This window comes from Gopherus flavomarginatus, chromosome 1 (assembly GCF_025201925.1).
Source record: "Gopherus flavomarginatus isolate rGopFla2 chromosome 1, rGopFla2.mat.asm, whole genome shotgun sequence".
Lineage (NCBI taxonomy): Eukaryota > Metazoa > Chordata > Testudines > Testudinidae > Gopherus > Gopherus flavomarginatus.
Window position 1 is genome coordinate 346368025 of NC_066617.1, and position 21392 is coordinate 346389416.

General features: G+C 39.5%; 1 protein-coding gene across 4 annotated transcripts in view; it reads left to right on the plus strand.

The window, feature by feature from the left end:
- SLC36A4 (solute carrier family 36 member 4) overlaps positions 1 to 21392 on the plus strand; it is a 226010-nt gene that overhangs the window by 84764 nt on the left and 119854 nt on the right. For all 4 annotated transcript variants that reach the window (XM_050941724.1, XM_050941743.1, XM_050941750.1 and 1 more), the window contains one exon: positions 14960 to 15129. In XM_050941724.1, the coding sequence (XP_050797681.1) occupies positions 14960 to 15129 (170 nt within the window). The remainder of the gene's footprint in view (positions 1 to 14959; positions 15130 to 21392) is intronic.

Sequence of the window (21392 nt, forward strand, 5' to 3'; positions counted from 1 at the left end):
CAAAAGGTTAATAGGATAAAGTTCTCACATGTCCTAGACTCCAACCTCACCTTTTAAACTACTTTCCAAGTATTTTAATTCACACACTGTCATGAGAATGTGTGGAAATGAGCAAATGTTTAACACCGACTAGCCATTAATTATATTTAAACAACCAAGCCACACAAGTCTGGGGTCTAAGTGAAAGCTTGCATACTAGCTTTTTATCACATGACACTTTCTTGCATCCTGTTTTCAGGAGGCATCTCTTTGTGGTTAGCAATTTTATAGACTCATAGACTCATAGACTCATAGACTCTAGGACTGGAAGGGACCTCGAGAGGTCATCGAGTCCAGTCCCCTGCCCTCATGGCAGGACCAAATACTGTCTAGACCATCCCTGATAGACATTTATCTAACCTACTCTTAAATATCTCCAGAGATGGAGATTCCACAACTTCCCTAGGCAATCTATTCCAGTGTTTAACTACCCTGACAGTTAGGAACTTTTTCCTAATGTCCAACCTAAATCTCCCTTGCTGCAGTTTAAGCCCATTGCTTCTTGTTCTATCATTGGAGGCTAAGGTGAACAAGTTTTCTCCCTCCTCCTGATGACACCCTTTTAGATACCTGAAAACTGCTATCATGTCCCCTCTCAGTCTTCTCTTTTCCAAACTAAACAAACCCAATTCCTTCAGCCTTCCTTCATAGGTCATGTTCTCAAGACCTTTAATCATTCTTGTTGCTCTTCTCTGGACCCTCTCCAATTTCTCCACAATTAATCAAATTATTACATGTGCACACTATACTGGATTCTTCACTGTGATTCCGAGACCAAAGTGCCAGGCCATTGGACTGTGATGAGCTATAGCCAACATGCTCGAACCCCTAATTGAACAAGAGTGTTCCCTGGGGCAAAGTAGAAGAGTCATTTAATCCCATAAGATGCCAATCAAGATCGTCCACCTCCGACATGCAAAAGCACAGATTACATCTCATCATTAATGAAGTTACAGGTACATATCAGTGTCCCCCAAGCTAAGACCGGTCACTTAAATTAGAGACCCAAAGAAAAAGAGGAGGGTTTGAAAATCCTTCTGTTCAGCAATTTGAGGATGCTCAAATTCCTCCAACATCCCCTTTGTGTGTCTTTGTGTGTTAACAGTTCCCCAAAGGAGACACTAAACCCCTAACACTGTGAATAAAACTATGAGTTAAACCAGTATTGTTCCCAAGCTTCTATAAGTGTAGGATTTTAGAAAAACTGTGTCTTTGCCATAATGTGATGGCATGTATAAATCCCACACTGATGGGGAAAGGAGAAAGTCTGGGCTGAGAGAGCCCCCTCTAGCCACCCCTGCTGGGTATGCTCACCGTGGAGGCTGAGCTCAAAAGGGAGCAGCTTAGCTCAGTCAAGGTAGATAGAGCAGGGGAGCAGTTGTGTATTGCAGGCTCCTGCTGAGAAACTGCTGACACTCTGTCCCTCCTCCCCTCCCTCCCCCGCCCCGGACACACAAAAGTTTTGCTAAAAGGATCACTGGACCATTGATTGAACGACCCTAAAGAGGCCATGGACACAGAGAAGCTGTTAAAATGAATGCTGGCAAACCAGCAACAGCAGGCGGCCCAACAACAGCAGCAGCAAGGGCAGATACTGCAACAGACTGTGGCCCAGGAGCAACAGCAAGTGTCCCAACAGCAACAACAGCTATTTCAGGGGCTGGTGACCCAGCACTAGGCACAACAAGAATGCCTGATGCAGGGGATGCTGATGCTGTTAAACCCCTTGGGGGCATCCAATGTCATAGTGCCCAGACCCATAGGAGAAGCCATTCCCACAGGGCTGCTCACCTGGCTTATGAAAATGGGCATGGGAGATGACCCTGAAACATTTCTGGTCATGTTCAAATGCATAGGGATGGATTTAGAGGAACCCTTGGAGAAGAGTACATCAGGATTCCATTATATACTGATGATGGTAAACTATGCCACACAATACCCTGAAGCCATTCTGCTATGCATGCCTAACACACCTACCATAGCAAATGAGCTCATGAAAGTCTTCATGAGAATCAGGATACCAAAGGAAATACCAATGGACAGAGGATCTAACTTCATGTTGATGGAGGAGCTTTGTAAACTGCTGAGAATCAAAGCCTTTCAAACTTCTGTGTACCACTCACAGATTGCATCAAAAAAGAGTTGCAGGTGACTCCTGGGTAGTAGCATGTGCTGTGTTCCTGTAGACAAGACAAACAAGAAATGGACTTAAAATAGTCTTGTTAGCTTTTAAGACATGCTTAAGTCTCTCTACAAAGGGTTCTGCTAGTCTCTTCATAGCAGGATGGTATGGAACAGAACATATGTGTTGAATTACATATGAAGCTAGGAACCGCTGAAATTCTGAACAGAACTGAGGTTCATTATCACTCATCAATTGTAATGGTACATTAAATTGGCTAAACAAGGTATGAAGAAGATCAATGCCCTTGGTAGCTGTAACAGCAGTCATTCTGAAAAATTCCTGCTTTTTCAAATGGGTGTCAACAATGGTCAAAAATATATAACCTAGTGGTCTGGCAAAATCATAGGAATACATATTCAATGAGTCTGGGACCATGACCAAAGGTGTAGATGAGCTGAGCCAGGATCATGCTGAATTTGCTGACATGTAGTACAGCACTTCACCTTCCTTTCAACTTCTTTGTTGATGCCTGCCTATGACTCTGGGTTCTGACCTTCATGTGTACAATGCCAAAATGACCCTCACGAAGAGCTTCAAAAACATGAAATTTGAATTTATTTCAGAATGATCACTCACATTCCCCATAAGATGCAACCTTGATTCACAGATGATTCATGTTGACATGATATGAATTGTGTAAATTGAGGATTCTTATCATTGAACGCTGTACCCTGTAGTACCATTCTCTTCATCATCCACAGACCAGGAATGTGCTGGCTTTCCTTGACTTTTTAGGGGAAAGATCTTTGCCTCAGAAGGTTTCTCATCTATATTCAGTTCCAGAGACTTCAAACCCCCTCCCATCCTTCCCCCACATCTATTGGTTGAAGGGCCCATCTTTATCAGCTTGCAGGAGGTCTGTTCCCTTGTCTGCCTACTGATGGATGTCAAATATGGCTTCTGTCCTTGCTTATATCTTCCAGAGTTTAATGAAGTTATTTCAAGAGGCAGGATGATCTCATGCTGTCCTTAACTCCCCACTCCCCTTGTAAGTGGGACTTCCATTGTTTGATTCTACCATGCTTTTTTTTAAAAACAGTGGAAATCTGATCCTAGTGAGGTAAATAGAAAGGAGCATAAACATTGCCAAATTAAGTATAAAAACGTAATAATAAAAGCCAAAAAGGAGTTTGAAGAACAGCTAGCCAAAAAGTCCAAAGGTAATAATAAAATGTTTAAGTACATCAGAAGCAGGATGCCTGCTAAACAACCAGTGGGACCCCTGGATGATTGAGATACAAAAGGAGCACTTAAAGACGATAAAGTCATTGCAGAGAAACTAAATGAATTCTTAGCTTCAGTCTTCACAGCTGAGCATGTTAGCGAGATTCCCAAACCTGATCCGGCTTTTTTAGGTGACAAATCTGAGGAATTGTCACAGATTGAGCTGTCACTAGAGGTGGTTTTGGAATTAATCAATTTAACAGTAACAAGTCACCAGGACCAGATGGCATTCACTCAGGAGTTCTGAAAGAACTCAAATGTGAAATTGCGGAACTAACAACTATGGTTTCTAAACTGTCCTTTAAATTGACTTTTGTACCCAATGACTGGAAGATAGCTACTGTAACACCAATATCTAAAAAGGGCTCTAGAGGTGATCCCGGTAATTACAGACCGGTAAGTCTAATGTCAGTACTGGGCAAATTAGCTGAAACAATAGTAAAGAATAAAATTGTCAGACACATAGAAGAACATAAATTGTTGGGCAGAAGTCAACATGGTTTCTGTAAAGGGAAATCATGTCTTATTAATCTATTAGAGTTCTATGAAGGGGTCAACAATCATGTGGACAAGGGGGATCCAGTGGACACAGTGCTTAGATTTCCAGAAAGCCTTTGACAAGGTCCCTCACCAAAGGCTCTTACGTAAATTAAGTTGGGATAAGAGGGAAGATCCTTTCATGCATTGAGAACTGGTTAAAAGACAGGGAACAAAAGGTAGGAATACATGGTAAATTTTCAGAATGGAGAGGGATAACTAGTGGTGTTCCCCAAGGGTCAGTCTTAGGACCAATCCTATTCAACTTATTCATAAATGATCTGGAGAAAGGGGTAAACAGTGAGGTGGCAAAGTTTGCAGACGATACTAAACTGCTCAAGAGAGTTAAGACCAAAGCACACTGATGGACTTCAAGAAGATCTCATAAAACTAAGTGATTGGGCAACAAACTGGCAAATGAAATTGGATAAATGTAAAGTAATGCACATTGGGGGAAAAAAATAACCCCAACTATACATACAATATGATGGTGGGCTAATTTAGCTACAAGAAGTCAGGAAAGTGATCTTGGCATCATCGTGGATAGCTCTCTGAAGACGTCCACGCAGTGTGCAGCGGCTGTCAAAAAAACAAACAAGATGTTAGGAATAATTAAAAAAGGGATAGAAAATAAGACAGAGAATATCATATTGCCCTTATATATATCTGTGGTATGCCCACATCTCGAATACTGCGTACAGATGTGGTCTCCTCATCTCAAAAAAGATATACTGGCATTAGAAAAGGTTCAGAGAACGGCAACTAAAATGATTAGAGGTTTGGAACAGGTCCCGTATGATGAGAGATTAAAGACACTAGGACTTTTCAGCTGGAAAAAGAGGAGACTAAGGGGAGATATGATAGAGGTATATAAAATCATGAGTGGTGTGGAGAAAGTGAATAAAGAAAAGATATTTCCAAATGACATTAATGGGCAGCAGGTTTAAAACAAATAAAAGGAAGTTCTTCTTCACACAGCGCACAGTCAACCTGTGGAACTCCTTGCCTGAGGAGATTGTGAAGGCTAGGACTATAACATGGTTTAAAAGAGAACTAGATAAATTCATGATGGTTAAGACCATTAATGGCTATTAGCCAGGATGGGTAAGGAATGGTGTCCCTAGCCTCTGTTTGTCAGAGGGTGGGGATGGATGGCAGGCGAGAAATCACTTGCTCATTACCTATTAGGTTCACTCCCTCTGGGACACGTGGTATTGGTCACTGTCAGTAGACAGGATACTGTGCTGGATGGACCTTTGGTCTGACCCAGTATGGCCTTTCTTATGTTCTTATGATTAATTTACAGAGGAGACAGGTAAGGAGCTGTTCCCAGTCCTGTCTGGGTGGCAGCTGTTCCTTCCTTTGGCCACACACTTTAAAACATAATATCAATGAGTATTTATAATTCCTCCTATAATGTTAATGTATACCTTTCACTGTAATATTAATCACCTGTGTCATTAGCTTTTAGAAAAGGCCTCACTCCGCACACTCTTATAATATAGTAATATTGTATACAATCAGAATATTGTATACAATCTTCCTTTCATCTTTGGAAGGTTCTAGACTGTTGCCATCCCAATTGTGTAAGTTTACCAGAAGTCTTCCAAACCCCCGATCTCTACAGTCCTTTCAGTTTAATAAAAACAAAAATGAATCGCGTTACATTTGGTCTGCGCTTCTTTCAACAAGAATTTTACCCAGTGATAGAGGTTTTATTAACATGATCTTCCTCCTATCTTTTGCCCAATTTGAATTTTGACAAAGAGTAGAGTGTAAAACAAAAGTGTCCAAAGCCAGGTTTCCATTATTATTTTTTTTTTATTTTATTAGTGGTTGAAGGTGGTTTTTGGTTTTTAAAAGTCTTATTCTAATTGAGGGATTAAAGTGATTTTATTTACAGGCAGTCTTATATGCGGAAAGGGTTTTCCTAAGAAACCTCAAAAGCCATATTCATTTGAATATTTACAGAAATTAGCAATACAGTTAACAATTTCCATTTTCTGTTAAATGTAAACTAGAGAAACACACATTATAACAATATAGGGAAAACAGAAAAAAGGAAGGACAGGTGGTTAGGCCTTGTCATAGGGTGGGATGGTCCTTGAAGGGATCCCACTTGTCACTAACTAGCTGCGTCCCAGGTGATGGGTTTGTGGCTAGGGATCAAGTGATAGCCTGTAGATTACATGGTCCTTAATTAAAATGGAAGCGAGACCTGCAGGGAGCAGGTAGGCTCCTGTAGGAGAACCTGGGTCAGAGGAAAAGACCTAGGTAAGGGCTGGGCTGCAGGACCTGGATTATCTGTTTAATTTAGGTTGGACTGCTTTGGTTTTTAGAAATAAACCCATACCTGAAGAAAGGGACTTGCATTCTGCTGCTTTGATGTCCTGGCTGGTGAGTTGGCCTATTGGTTTATAGACCCTGACTCAGCAAAGTTATTAAGCAAGTTTTAATTTTAACCATATGAACAGTCCTATTTACTGAAGTGCTTTGCTGGATCAGGACCTTAGAATTTAAGGGACTTTTCTCATTAAAATGTAACATTAACAACTCAGGTCAGATTTTGGGAGCTAAAACTTTGGGATTATCTAACATACTTATTAGAACTTGGCTTTATGAAGAGGGAGCAGTTTGCAGCTTTTCTGCTGAGTTTAGGAGCAGTTATTTGTGTCCTCAATGTTGCTGATATGCAACAAAGGGTCTATTTTGCTGTATTTAATGAGTTTTCTTAATTTTCTTTTTTCAAGTGTGGCCATGTTCAGATATATAGAATGTCTCAGTAATTAATTTTTACACTCTCTGAGGTACAGTACCCAGTTTCCTATTTTTTTTAGTTGGAGGCACAACCATTTAAGTTGCAGAGTGAAGGAGAGACTAAGCATATTGTTAGTTCTTCTAGCAGTGAAACTATTTTTAAAAAATATTTTTAAGATATAGCCTGGGGACACTTCTTTAACTGGTTGGAAAGTAATAGCATATTAACAGTAAATTAGTTTAATATTATAAAAAATTGTTTCATGTAAGAAATTTGAATCTCATGCAGTTAGAAAATTGCTTACTCACTAGAACGGAGAATTTTGCTTTGAAGTCACCTCATATTTAGAACTTTGAAGTTTGGTTATGAAGACTTTACTCTTTTTTTAGTTTTTAGTTGTTTTTTTAAATAAAGATTTCGGTGGGGAGGAAGTAACATTGTGAAGTCCAAATATTGGGGCAAGGCGGTCAAGCTTTTAGGTCATATCACATGTTAGAAGCAATACTGGGTTGGTAATAATCAGTGCTTAATTTGTAATGAAAGAGGTGCTGGGGCTCAAGCAATTAGATGCCAGGGCTCAAGCAATTTTTTTACCTTCATAACTGATATAGCAAACCCAGAGGTGCTAGACCCTCAGCATGTGGGCAGTACCCCCAGCCAGACACTTGGGAAAGAGTTCTCCATAGTAACTCAGAGCCCTCCCCATCAAGTGTCCCATCACCAGCCTTTGCAGATATTTTCTGTTAGCAGTCACAAGTTGGCTACATGGCACTGTAGGCTGAAGGCTCCGTTGCCAAAGCAAACAGAGGGGGATAACAGACAACTCTGTCTTGTATCATTAGACAAATTAAAAAGAGATGATTGACGTTTAACCAGATAAGACACTCGAGGATAAGTATATAGGCCTGATATGCCCTTATAAAACTAATTTCCAAAACCAAACCTTACCCAGATGTGCCTCAGGTACTGTCCCCTCCTCCACCATCAGTCGAAGGCTTGCTGAAGTTCCAAAGAAAGCAGCAGTGAGGAGGAATTGCTAGATTAACATTATTAATCAAATTCAGAATTCTTCTGATACTATCAGATTGGTGCTGCCAGCAACAAACCCAGATTGGTAAGGGTGAACATATTTGAAAAGAGGACACTCAGTGTACTTTCTAGCATCTTAACATAAATTTTAGCATCCATATTAATTAAAGAAATAGATCTATGTGATGCACAAGTGGTAATATCTTTTCCTTCTTTAGAAATGACCACAATTTTTGCGTCTTTCCATGAATTTGAAATTCCATTCACCTGCAATGTACCATTAAATAATGCAATTAAAACAGGGACCAGCACTTGTCATAGGGCTCTAGAATACTCCCTAGAAAACCTATTGGTACCTGGACCTATACTGGATTTTAAATTCTTAATTATAACTTCAACTTCTTCTGCAACAATTTGCCTATCTAGATCTGCAACTTCATCCTCTGACTCCTGAGGTAGTTTCACATTTTTCAAATATCTATTTATACATTCAGAATTTGAATGTTCTGAAGTGTACAAACGTAGCAAATGTTTCAGAGATCTGTTTAATGTCAGCTACTGAATCTCTTGTTTTATTTCTAATCAGAGGGATGGCTGATTTATCTTGTTTCTTTTTTAGCTGTCTGGCTAAAAGCCTATCAGGTTTATTGTTTTCTGTTTAATATATCAAAGTGTTTGCTCAGCCTTTCCTGTTTGTAACATATTCATTTTTTTTCTTATCTCATTTATTTTCTTATACTCTTTTAGATCCTGTATATTTATGTTTACCTTTCAAAACAGTATCAGAGACGTGTTAGTCTGGATCTGTAAAAATAGCGAAGAGTCCTGTGGCCCCTTATAAACTAACAGACGTATTGGAGCATGAGCTTTCGTGAGTGAATACCCACTTCATCGGATGCAAGATGCTTGCATCCGACGAAGTGGGTATTCACCCACGAAAACTTATGCTCCAATATGTCTGTTAGTCTATAAGGTGTCACAGGACTCTTTGCTGCTTTCAAAACAGAAACTTCTCTAACCAAACTCTCTTCTTTAATAACTTTTATCTTTTTTCTGTTCCGATGCTTTAATTATAAGGATCCCCCTCATTATCACCTTTCCAGCATCCCAGGGAACACTTTTCTTGATTCCTTCCTAACCATTTTCTTCTATATATTTCTGAAAATGTTCTTTCAGCTATTGAAGTCTAAGGGGGTCAAACAACAAAGCTCTATTCAACTGCCTGGCCTTTTGTTTTTCCACTGAGTCTCAATATTTTATATGCAGAGGCATGATCAGATCAAGCTATAACTTCCAGATTAGCTTTTTAAACCAAATCAGCCACAGTCCTAGAAACAAAAATTATATAAACCTTGGAATAAGATTAATGAGTAGCAGAATAATATGTATAATCCCTGACATCTGGATTAATCTCTTTCCAGAAATCCACCAGATCATCATTTTCTAAGTGATTCTACAAATTTTCACTTGCTCCTACCAAAGACACTCTGTATAAATTCTGTCCGCCACGGGGGATTAAGCATCTTGTTAAAATCCCCCCCTCCGCCCCAATATTAGTATCGCCTTCCCTAAAACTTTCTAAGGCTATGTCTACACTAGCACTTTTGTCCGTAAAATGTTTGTCGGTCGGTGTGTGAAAAAACACCCTCATGATTGACAAAAGTTTCATTGACAAATGCGCCAGCGTGGACTGTGCTGTGTTGGTGGGAGATGGTCTCCTGCCAACATAGTTACTGCCGCTCATTGGGGGTGGTTTAACTATACCGGCAGGAGAGCTCTCTCCTGTTGGCATAAAACTACTACCTGGGAGACTTACAGCGTCACAGCGGCAGTGGTACAAGTCTGTAGCGTAGACAGCCACAATCTCTTTTAAAAAGCAACACAGAAAGAAGCTTGACCTTGCTTGGCAGCATTGACATTGGCTAAGGTGAGAAGTTTACCTTTCAAGGCTCCTTTAATTAAAATATATAAATATATCTGCCCTCTGTATCTGTGAGTTGTGCTGAAACAATAAAAGCTGTTCACAATGATGCCTAAGTCTTTAAGTTGCTACAGTGAATTCTGAGCCCATGAGTAGTCCAATTATTCCTTCCAATGTGCTTTGCTTTTGTCAACATTACATTTGGACTACCATCATTCTACTTGTTCAGCTAGCAAACAAAACCCAAAATCTTTCCAGCAATCTTCCAGAGTCTTCAAAATAAAATAAAATAAAAGGAATGATGGATGAGTCATCTGCTAGTTGTGAGATTAATACTAGGCCCAATGTTGTTTGAAACACAGTTTAATAGGAGAGTCTCGTGGATTGCATCTAAACCCTCTAAACTGTGAACACATAACACCCCTGCGGCAAATGGAGCAATTGTTAGCATGGGAAAAAAATATTAAGTATTTAGTACTTTAAGTTTCTCTGAATGTGATTTACTTCAGGAAATCAGAAGAGTTAGTGCCATGTATCATCCAGTTGTCTACAAATCTTCTGTGTATGGTTTGCAGACTGACCATGGTCCATACACCACAGATTAAGAAGTAGTATACTTAGTATACTTAAGCTCATGGAAGATATGTTCATCAGTGGCTATTAGCCAAGATGGTCTGGGACACAACTCTATGCTCCAAGTTTCCCTAAACCTCCAGCTGCTAGAAGCTGGGCCTGGACAACAGGGGATGGATCACTTGAAATTATCCTCTTCTGTTCATTTTCTCTGAAACACTGGCACTAGCTGCTGTTATAAGACAGGGTACAGGGCTAGATGGAAACATTGGTCTGACTCAGTATGATCGTTATTATATTCTTAACTTCTTATGGCAAGCTGTCTGAGGCAGGGGCTATATCTGTGTCACCTATTTGTTCATTGCCTAGTGCAATGGGTCTGGTGCTTCTAAGTGCTACTGCAATATAAATATTAATGTAGTACACCTAGTTGTACAAGTTAGAGTTAAAGGAAAGTCTAGCACATTTTGCACCAGATACATCAAGAAGAGAGGTTTAGAATAGTTGGTTAAAGTTCTGGCAAGTAAAACTTTTTTGTAATTTTGTCTTCAGGAGATAATAAAGACATGGCACACATTGCACAGGACGAAAGCATATCTAACTAATTTTTTTAGTATTGTAATCTTAGAACAAATGTTTCCGTCCTCCGAAAACAACACACAATTTGTCTGTGTTTATCACTGCAGAGTGATCATTGCTAGTAAAGAAATAATCAAATATCAGTGTATTCAATTCACAATGTTTTATTTGAGTCTACTGAGGTGGATCAGGACACACAATGTACTAGATGTTGCTCCTCTGTTAAAATCTCTATTTGCTGATGTTCAGAAGTTGATTTTCAAAATCTCATCTTAATTAAACTCCATCCTCATCAACTCTAAGGTCTGACCACATGAGAATGAAATATACTGTCAGATTAAGAATTGCAATCTAGCCTTTTATTTACTATTCCTAAAACCATTATTTGCTCATTCTTGCATCAACTGTCAGAGGCTATGGATAAGAATGATGAGGTGGCCGAAGTAATATCTTTGCCAGCTTCTGTTGGTGAAGTGGACATGCTTTCAAGCTTCTTTTCTCAGATCTGTGGAACTTAAAAGCTTGTCTCTCTCACCAATGGAAGTTGGTCCAATAAAAGATATTGCTTCACCTACCTTGTCTCTCTCATATCCTGGGACCAACACAGCTACAACAATACTGCAGACAATTTTGATTAGAATAACAGTTTCAGGGATTTTCTTTTCATCTTAATTCACAGTGTATAAAAAGGGATGAGGTGAAACATATGAAAGGAGTCAAGTATCAGAGGGGTAGCAGTGTTAGTCTGGGTCTGTAAAAAGCAACAAAGAGCCCTGTGGCACCTTATAGACTAACAGATGTCTAGGAGCATAAGCTTTCGTGGGTGAATACCCACTTTGTCAGACGTCTGACGAAGTGGGTATTCACCCACGAAAGCCTATGCTCCTATACGACTGTTAGTCTATAAGGTGCCACAGGACTCTTTGTTGCTTTTTATATGAAAGGAGAACACAGTAAAGGTGTATCTGGGGGAGTGAAAGGAGGAAGACCAAGGGTGACAGTAATAGGAACACAAGGTTGCATATGGCAGCAAATTGTACAATTTGGAGAATTCCTAGTGTTTCTTTGTAAATAAGTGAGCAAAGTATTTCAGTGGTGGGTGAAATGACTTACATGTGTTTTGTGTGTCTATAGTATTTCTAACTCTAATCACATAGATCTATAATATGTGATTCTGTATAGTAGACAGATGCTTGTATATCCTGCGCATAGGGATCCTGTTGGATGAAAGATACTATATATTAATATTGAAGCATTTCGCCTTTTAAATGTCATTCTTTTGGGGATAGAATATTTAATATCGGAAGAGTAGATTCTGTTTGCTTACTGGGAATATCTGTACAACTTTATGCTGATGTACTTTTAGTTGTGCTTTGAGTATCTAACAGTGTCTTGCAATGGTAAATAAGAGACCTACTAACCCCCTTTATCTTTTCACACAGCTTTCTTCCTGTGGTTCACTATTATTATCATTATTAGCAGATAACCAACAGGGAATGGCTTAATAATCTAAGCATCATGTTTGAAACAAGTAAGAGCATAAGAACGGCTGTACTGGGTCAGACCAAAGGTCCATCTAGCCCAGTATCTGTCTACCGACAGTGGCCAATGCCAGGTGCCCCAGAGGGAGTGAACCTAACAGGCAATGATCAAGTGATCTCTCTCCTGCCATCCATCTCCATCCTCTGACAAACAGAGGCTAGGGACACCATTCCTTACCCATCCTGGCTAATAGCCATTAATGAACTTAACCGCCATGAATTTATCCAGTTCTCTTTTAAATGCTCTTTTAAATAGTCTTAGCCTTCACAACCTCCTTAGGTAAGGAGTTCTACAAGTTGATTGTGCTGCGTGAAGAAGAACTTTCTTTTATTTGTTTTAAACCTGCTGCCTATTAATTTCATTAGTTCTTGTATTATGGGAATAAGTAAAGAACTTTCTTATCCACTTTCTTATCCACTTTCTCCGCATCACTCATGATTTTATATGCCTCTATCATATCCCCCTTTAGTCTCCTCTTTTCCAAGCTGAAGAGTCCTATCATCTTTAATCTTTCCTCATAGTTTCCTCATTCTAAAGCTACAGTCTCATTTTTCAAAAGTGACCAGTGATTTTGAGTGCCTCAATTTTTGGATGTCCATCTTGACCCCTTAAAGGAGCTGATTTTTTTTAGAGGGCGAGTAAACACTTTCTGAAAATCCAGCCCCTTAAAGGTCAGGTTGAGCACCCAAAATTACTGCTCACTCTTAAAAATTTAAGACCATGTGTTCAAATCCCATTTTTATTATGAAGTGTTTGTATTGCAGAAGCATGTTGAGATAGTGTTTGTCTTTGATACTGTACAAACATGTTCACTCCTATGCAGAGTGCAGGCATGTGAGATCTTTGCCGCACTGAAGTCTGGTATTGCAAGATGTATTTGACTCTGACGGGAGTACTCATATGAGAAAAATCAAATGTGTATATATGTGTTTTCAGGATTGCGAACCTTATGCCTTATTTTAAGGCCTCCTGTTGGTCTTTTGCCCAGATAGGAGTTTCACCCTTAAAATCCACTTCTGAAAATCTTCATCCTTTCAACAATATTAGCCCCTTTCAGAATCCTTTTCAGTCCAACTGATCAGTTCTCATATGACAACAAAAATGCCCATTAAGTGAAGGTTTGTGGTCATGTTTCAGTTTTATGAGGAAATACTAAAACACAGGTTTGGATGTTTGGTCCCCAAAAGATGAAAATGTTACCACTGCATTGTTCTAGGCTTTACCATATGTTGGTGGGAAAAAATACCATTTATGAAATAATTTGAGATTCTAGGAATGGGAAAATCTAGGTGCAGTCTTTCAGGTCTTTGATCTGTTGAGCTGTGGGGTCTGTACTTGTGGGGTTTAGCTGGCTGTTTGCTTCAGGGAGTTTGGATCCTATTCATTAATTGCAGTTACATTTTTGTAATGTGTATATGTGCACATAGAGCACAGAACAAGGGCAGTTTTTAGAAATTAGTGCTGTATGTGCTAAAAACAGAACATGAAATCCTTGTTCTGAAAAAGGGGGTTGGTCTTATGTTGCTAAAGTACTTTAAATTTCTGAGGATTCACAATATTACTAAAAAAAATTGACCAGTTCTGGTGCAACAGTCCTGATAACTTAGTGGTGGGTGGTTTTTTTTTTGTTTGTTTGTTTTTTTGGGGGGTAAACCTTAAAAGGAGCAAGAAAAACTATGCCAAATGACAACAGAGTTCTGTGGCACCTTTAAGACTAACAGGTGTATTGGAGCATAAGCTTTCGTGGGTGAATACCCACTTCATTAGACGCATGTGATGAATACTCTGATGAAGAGGGTATTCACCCACGAAAGCTTATGCTCCAATAGTCTTAAAGGTGCCACAGGACTCTCTGTTGCTTTTTACAGATCCAGACTAACACGGATACCCCTCTGATACTATGCCAAATGATTATTTATTTGTATTTTGCTAGTTCCCATAATGTGCTAGGTACTGTGCTTGCACATATAAAATAAGTGCTTTGTTAGACTGGGGCTTAAAGCATTGGTACCTTTGAGAACATGAGTTAGAGTTTGTCTATACTACCACTTATGAAAAAACGCACCTCTGAGCAACATAAGTTTCGCCGGCATAAGTGGTAGTGTGCATAGTGCTATGTCGGTGGGAGAGCTTCTCCCGCCAACAGAGCTACCAACGCTCATTGGGGGTGGTTTAATTATGTTGATGAAAATGCTTTCTCCCATCAGCATAGAGCAGCTACACGAGAGATATTACAGCAGCACAGCTGCATCGGTACAGCTGTGCCATTGTCAACTCTCTTGTGTAGACATATCCTTAGTCTCTATTAAAGTCAATAGGGCTACTTTATGTGCTTTGCTGGATTAGGGGCGTAGTCCCTTCCTAGAGGATCTGATCCTAGAAGGAAAAGCAACATAGGGAGGATGAGCAGAAAGGAATAAAACAATCAAACCATATATTCAAAATTATTTATATATAGCAATCTTCCCCAAGTATTTCATTATGTGAAACAATCCCCCTTTTCTTCCAAAAAAACTAGCTTTTTACAAAGTGTTTGCAACTGACATAACTCTTGTATAAATGTTTTCAACAGGTTGTATCAATCCGTGAAAATTCTGTATTCTTTTGGGATTTTTGTGACCTATTCAATTCAGTACTACGTTCCAGCAGAGATCATCATTCCAGCAATTACCTCAAAAGTGCAGCAGAAATGGAAACTGTTCTGTGAATTTATGGTCAGGACACTTTTGGTCTGCTCAACCTGTAAGTACACCGTACAACCTTCATAAAAATGCTCAGAATTAAGTTTCTTTGAGACCTGCTTGGAAGAATGAATGTTTCTTCTTAGATATTTTCTGTGGGGGGTGGAGGAGCAAGGAATTGGTAAATCTAAAATGATTCAGTGACTTTTTTTTCCTACAAACAATCAGTGACTTGATCAATATAATGTTTGGTTCATATTATTATAACAGTATTTTATTGGTAGCATTGATCATGAATCTGACAAGGCAAATAATTTTTTTGCCAATGAATCTGCCAGTTCTACCAGAAGACATTTGAAACAGTTTTCTTACAATGAAAGGTTTTGTTTGTAATTTAATGAAATATTTAAACAAAATCCATGCTGTCCCATATGCACTTCTTTTTTTGTGTGACTTCACAGTACATGCTCTGCAATACTTTGCCACTACTGACTTTCAGAAGCATTATTACATTGAAATGAACAGGAACTGTCAGAGCTTAGCACTTCTGACAATCAGGCCACTGGTCAATACTGGCGCACGAAAGGTTGTTTTCTATTCTGATTCCTGTTTGTCAACTCAACAGCAATCCAAATGAAGTCTTTCTACCTCTTTTTTTTGTATCAGCTTCATGGCTTCTTTCATCTTTAAACCTTCTTTGTTCTATATCATTCTTCACTACGTTTATCCAACACATCCTTGCTCTCCCTCTATTTCTAGTTGCTTGCACTCTGGTATGCATCACCATGTATGGTATCTTTTCCAGGTCTGTTCTTGGCACATGTCCAAAACACAAGTCATCTGTCTTGAATCTTCTTTAACAGCATTATTTCTTGCCCCAGTTGTTTTCTCATCTCTTTATTTTTTATTTTCTCTCAGAATTCCCCTCAGACAGTTCATTTCTGCAGTCAAAAAGTTTCATTCATTGGCTTTCCTTATACTCCAGCCTTCCGACCTGTACAGCAGTATCAACATGTCAGTTTTCTCATATATACCAATTTTTTGTTTTTATTGATATATCTTTAGCCTTCCATATCTTGTAGATGTGCAGTAGTGGCTAATCAAATTCTTCTTTTTATGTCATTTTCACAATTCATCTGCACAATTCCTGTTTGCCTTTGCTCTCCCTCCAAGGTGCATACAGTTTTCCACTTGTCCTAGTTCTTTGTCTATGAGTTTGATCTTTACCTCTTTCTCTTGTCTTCCAGTTGCCATAACTTTTGGGTTCCCATGGTGTTCTTCAGTCCGAATTTTCTGCTTTTCTGGTCTAGTTTGTCAGTAAATCCCATTTGGCCAATGCTGAGCTGTTAATACCATCTGTGAATCTAAGGTTATGCACTGTTCTTCCACATAACATGGTTCTGCCCATTTCATCTCTAAATGCTATAATCACTGCTTCTAGTACCAAGTTGAACAAATCTGGGAATAGCTTAGTCTTCCCGAACCTTTACATCAGCTTATTGTTTACTCTCACCACGCTCTTTGACTGTGTAGAGGTTTTGTATCAGCTCAATCAGCTTTTTGGGGATGCCATACATTCTCATAATTTCCTCAAACTTTCCTCTCTCTTTTTTTGCCAGCAAGGGCCCAAAGACTGAGTTGCACTAAGTGTAGGTGTTCGAAGAACTGCATAAAAATGAAATATTGAAAAAGCCTTCATATTTATCCAGATGGAAGCAACTAATCTGGGCAGAAATAAAGGAATAAAAATACAGTGAGGAACAAATTAAGCAGTACTTAGTTTTTGTAGATCAATGAGCTTTTTATATCTTGTTTTTCAAGATAAGTAATGAAGTAACTTTCTCCTGAACTAGTAAAGACTGATGAAAAGCACATTGCAGTATATAGTGAAAAGTATTGGAGCTCAGAGCTAACAATATCTTTCATTCTAACCAGAAATATAATGTTTAACAAGAACTATTATTAGAGCTCTAGTCCAGAAATCATGGAAATGCTCTTAAAATGAGAATAAAGAAATATTAAATTTGATTGTGGACATGGAAGTATTAGTAGAACAATGGGATATTTTGATTATGTCAGCTTGGAATGAAATGAAATTAATTGAATGATGCTGATCCAATCGAGTGTGTGAACCAGGCTATTAACAACTTGCTTTCTGTTTAAAGAAAAAAAAAAGAAAAGAAAATCCATCTGAGCCTCCTGCATAATTTTACTAAGTGATTAAATTCATTATTCTGTTAAACTTTATCAGTCCTCCTCTGAGTACTTCTCCATTTACACTGCACCTGGTTTTAGCAGTGAACAATTCTTGGCTCTGAACAATTAGGAATAAGACAACTACCATGACAATATGTGTATCTGAGGAATTAAAATGGCAGTGTTAGTGGCTTGAAATATGCCAACAAAATACTTTCTAAGCTTAGTAGCAACACAGGTCAGATGAAGAAACTAAAGTATAATTCTAAGCCTTAAATGCTCGATAAAGGACTTGATGCATGTATTTAGCATTAAGTGATGCAGTCATTGCCTTAGATGTGGCAGATGCACTAATCAGAGGTGGCATTTTTGATTAACAATTTGTCTTACTTAAAGCAGAGTATTTAGTGAGAAATACATTGAAAAGTCACCATAGGGGTAAAAAACGAAGTAATTAATTAGACTTTTAGGTGGGCTTTGAAATATGTGCGTGAACAGTAATGGGAAATTTAAGCAAGGTGACCTATAACCGCAGGAAATGTTTATAAATTGCCAATCAATAAAATAAACAAAATGAATGGTTTAACTGGAGTATAATTTGGTGGTATCCGTAATCATTGATTTTTTCATTGTAGTTGTGTTTTTCATGTTAGATATTAGTGACTCAGACATGACTCAGACATGAATACGTCTAATTCTCCATAAGAAAGTTCGGAGTTCAAATACAATCTAAGAAACAGATGTGTTCTCAGTGTGGCGTAGACCTTTATTGAGCTCCCAGAGATGGCAAATATAATGTTGAATTAAGGTTGCTTGTACTCATAGTTGTAGAGGAAGAAATGATATATCTATGTCTTTGTTTCCTTATTAACACACAAATTGACACCAGTGTGCGTATTTATTGCAATATGGAGTATTATTGGCACAAAATAGCTTGTGTGCTTTCTTACATGCAGTGCAATCACTCAACTTTTTATAGATGGATTTGACAGATATAACAAATGCTATATGGAATATTTGATGATACTGAATCATGCTAGGAATTTTTTTATTGCAAGCTGTTGCTGAGGTTGTATCTCATGAAATCAGCTTTTTACCAGCATAAGGATTTTTACATCCCACAACTAATTTAATATTGCTTATACAAATAACTTCAAATGGTCCAGCTTGGTGACCTATGCTAATAGTCTGCACTGCCATGCCAAACAACCAAGTTTAATTTCTGGTCTTGGTCTATTGCTTCTCTGGCCATCAGTGGTTCAGAATTTGTCATGCTCTTTTACAATTTATGAGCCTCCATCAGAGTCAAGGTTCTAGTTCAATATGAATAATTGTATACAGAAAACTATGTTAAGAATGTTGTTAAGATTGCAAAGTTAACCACTGGAAAGTCAGAAAATGTCAGGGCTAAAGTAACCCATGCTCACTAATTTCCGCCCTCTTGTTCATATGCATTATGGCAGTCTTCAATTGCTGTTTTTCCCACAGAACCCCTGCTGCATCCAGGACATGGTAGACAGTGCTCAGGGATGAATCAGGGTTATGTAGTGAGTGAGGTTGTTGTCCCTGGGACCCTTTTGCTGCAGGTATTGGATGAGATGATGGACTAAAGAAAGAGATTAGATGGTTTTGTGGTTAAAGAGAATTTTCTTAATTGTGTGGCTTTTAATTCTTTTAAAGAATGGTTGTCAAATGGGTTATGCTGGCTATTGCTAGTTTGCAGACATATTTTTTCTTATGATTTTTAAAACCCAGTACAGCTCAAACCATTTAACAATGCACTTCTCTCCTACAATCTTTGACCCTTTTGAAAAGGGCATTATAAAATAATAATTGTGAATACTATTTGCTTTCTAGCAAAACTTTTTTATTTTGTTACGTATGTGAAGTCAGTGCAATTCCTAGATGTTTTATTTTACAGCTTACTCTCCAATTCTCCTTGGGAAACTTTGTGGTGTTTCAACTGAAGCTTGGATTCTAGCTTCTACATTTTAGGCATCTGTCTCTGGATTCTGGGCCATACACCAAGTATGATCAGCTTTGTCTGGATAAGAGAGGGCATCCAGTTATTTACGGGAAATGAAGACAAGATCTGGAATGGGAAGAGTAGCAGGTTGGCCTCTGTAATTTGTATCGTTATTTAATTATTGGGACAATGGGAATTGCTTTACTTTTGTAACTTCACAGTTAGTTCATGTAGCAGGGTGCCGGTGCAAAGGCACCTAATTAGCCCCTGCTCAGCAAGACCCAATCAGGGGAAATAGATTGGGGCTGGGGCGAAGCCTGGTGCCTGGCCTTTAGAATTGGCTGTACCTGTGGGCCTGAGGATTCAAGGGCTATAAAGGCTGGCTGGCAGCCAGAAGAAGGGGGAATGGCCGGGGGAAGGTCAGTCTCCAGGCTGAGGGCAGACTCTGTTTAGGAGAGGAGATTATCAGGCGTGCAAGCTCTGTACATAGCATAACACTGGTGGTGGGAGAATGTTGTGTAAATAAAGCCACAGGTGCTGCATAACTAGAAGCCTTTCTGAGCTTTACTGGGGCAACTAGTTGGCCCCAGGAAGAGGGGCGGGCAGAGGACTTGTCACAGTTTACTAGTCAGTTCCCCGTAATATTCTGAATAGTTCAAAATAGTGTGACAAAGTTCCTCCTCTACCTTGGTGGGTCCTGTGCTTATTGGCAGATTTGCTCGCTTCACAGATTCACCCTGTGGGTCGGGAAACAGCCCAGAGACCTTCCCCTCTGGTAGAAGCCACAGTCCAGGTCAGTTCCTCCTGTGTTTGATCAGGAGTTGGGAGGTTTGAGGGGAACTTGGGCCCGCCTTCTACACTGGGTTCCAGCCTAGGGCCCTGTGGACTGCAGCTGTCTAGAATGTCTCATGTAACAGCAGCATGACAGCTACAACTCCCTGGGCTACTTCCCCATGGCCTCCTCCAAACACCTTCTTTATCCTCACCACAGGACCTTCCTCCTGATGTCTGATAACGCTTGTACTTCTCAGTCCTCCAGCAGTATTGCAACTCACTCTCAGCTTCTTGCATGCCTCTTGCTCCCAGTTCCTCGTACACACTTCCTCTCCCCTGGCTCCCTCTGGCCTGACTGGAGTAAGGCCACCTCTGTTTCTAGCATCAGAGGGGCCTTAATTAGAGTCAGGTGCTTAACTGCCTCACCTGACTCTTAGCAGGTTAATTGGAGTCATTAGGTGTTCTCATTAGCTTGGAGCAGCCCCTGCTCTGGTCACTCAGGGAACAGAAAACTGCTTATCCAGTGGCCAGTATATCTCCCTTCTACTACTCTGCTGTTCCCAACTGGCCGGGGTCTATCACAATGGCTATTTCATCATTGCTAATAAATCTGACTTGCTTTGATGCTGTTGGAGTTGCCCTTTCAGCTGTAATTCTGTAATGTATGTGTACTTTGGATAAGTAAAACTAAAACTAAATTTCAGAGTCCCTCCATAGTAATAACATACAGTATTAGAGACAAATCAGAAAGCGAGCAGGACTATTGACAGCACATTTAGACTCTTTTGAATAACAAACCAAAAATACAAAGAGAGAGAAATATACAAAATTCCTACCTTAAATAGCGTTGTCAATCCTTAAATAACAAACACTTTTTACAGTATAAGTAGGACCCTACCAAATTCATGGCCATGAAAAATGTATCATGGACCATGAAGTTTGGTCTTCGCCGTGAAATCTGGTCTTTTTTTTGCTTTAACCCTATACTCTACCGATTTCATGCCGGTAGACCAGGGTTTCTCAAATTGAGGGTCCTGACCCAAAAAGGAGTTGCAGGAGGGATGTCACAAGGTTATTTTAGGGAGAGTCACAATATTGCCACCCTTGCTTCTGCGCTACCTTCAGAGCTAGATGGCCAGAGAACGGCAGCTGTTGGCCAGGCGCCCAGCTCTGAAGGTAGCGCCCCGCCAGCACCAGCACAGAATTAAGAGTGGCAATACCACACTATGTCACCTCTGCCTTCAGAGCTGGGTTCCCAGCCAGCAGCCACTGCTCTCCAGCTGCCCAGCTCTGAAGGCAGAGCCACTGCCAGCAACATTGCAGAAGTTATGGTAGCAGTACCACTCCCTCCCTGCAATAACCTTGCGACCACCCCACAACTCCTTTTT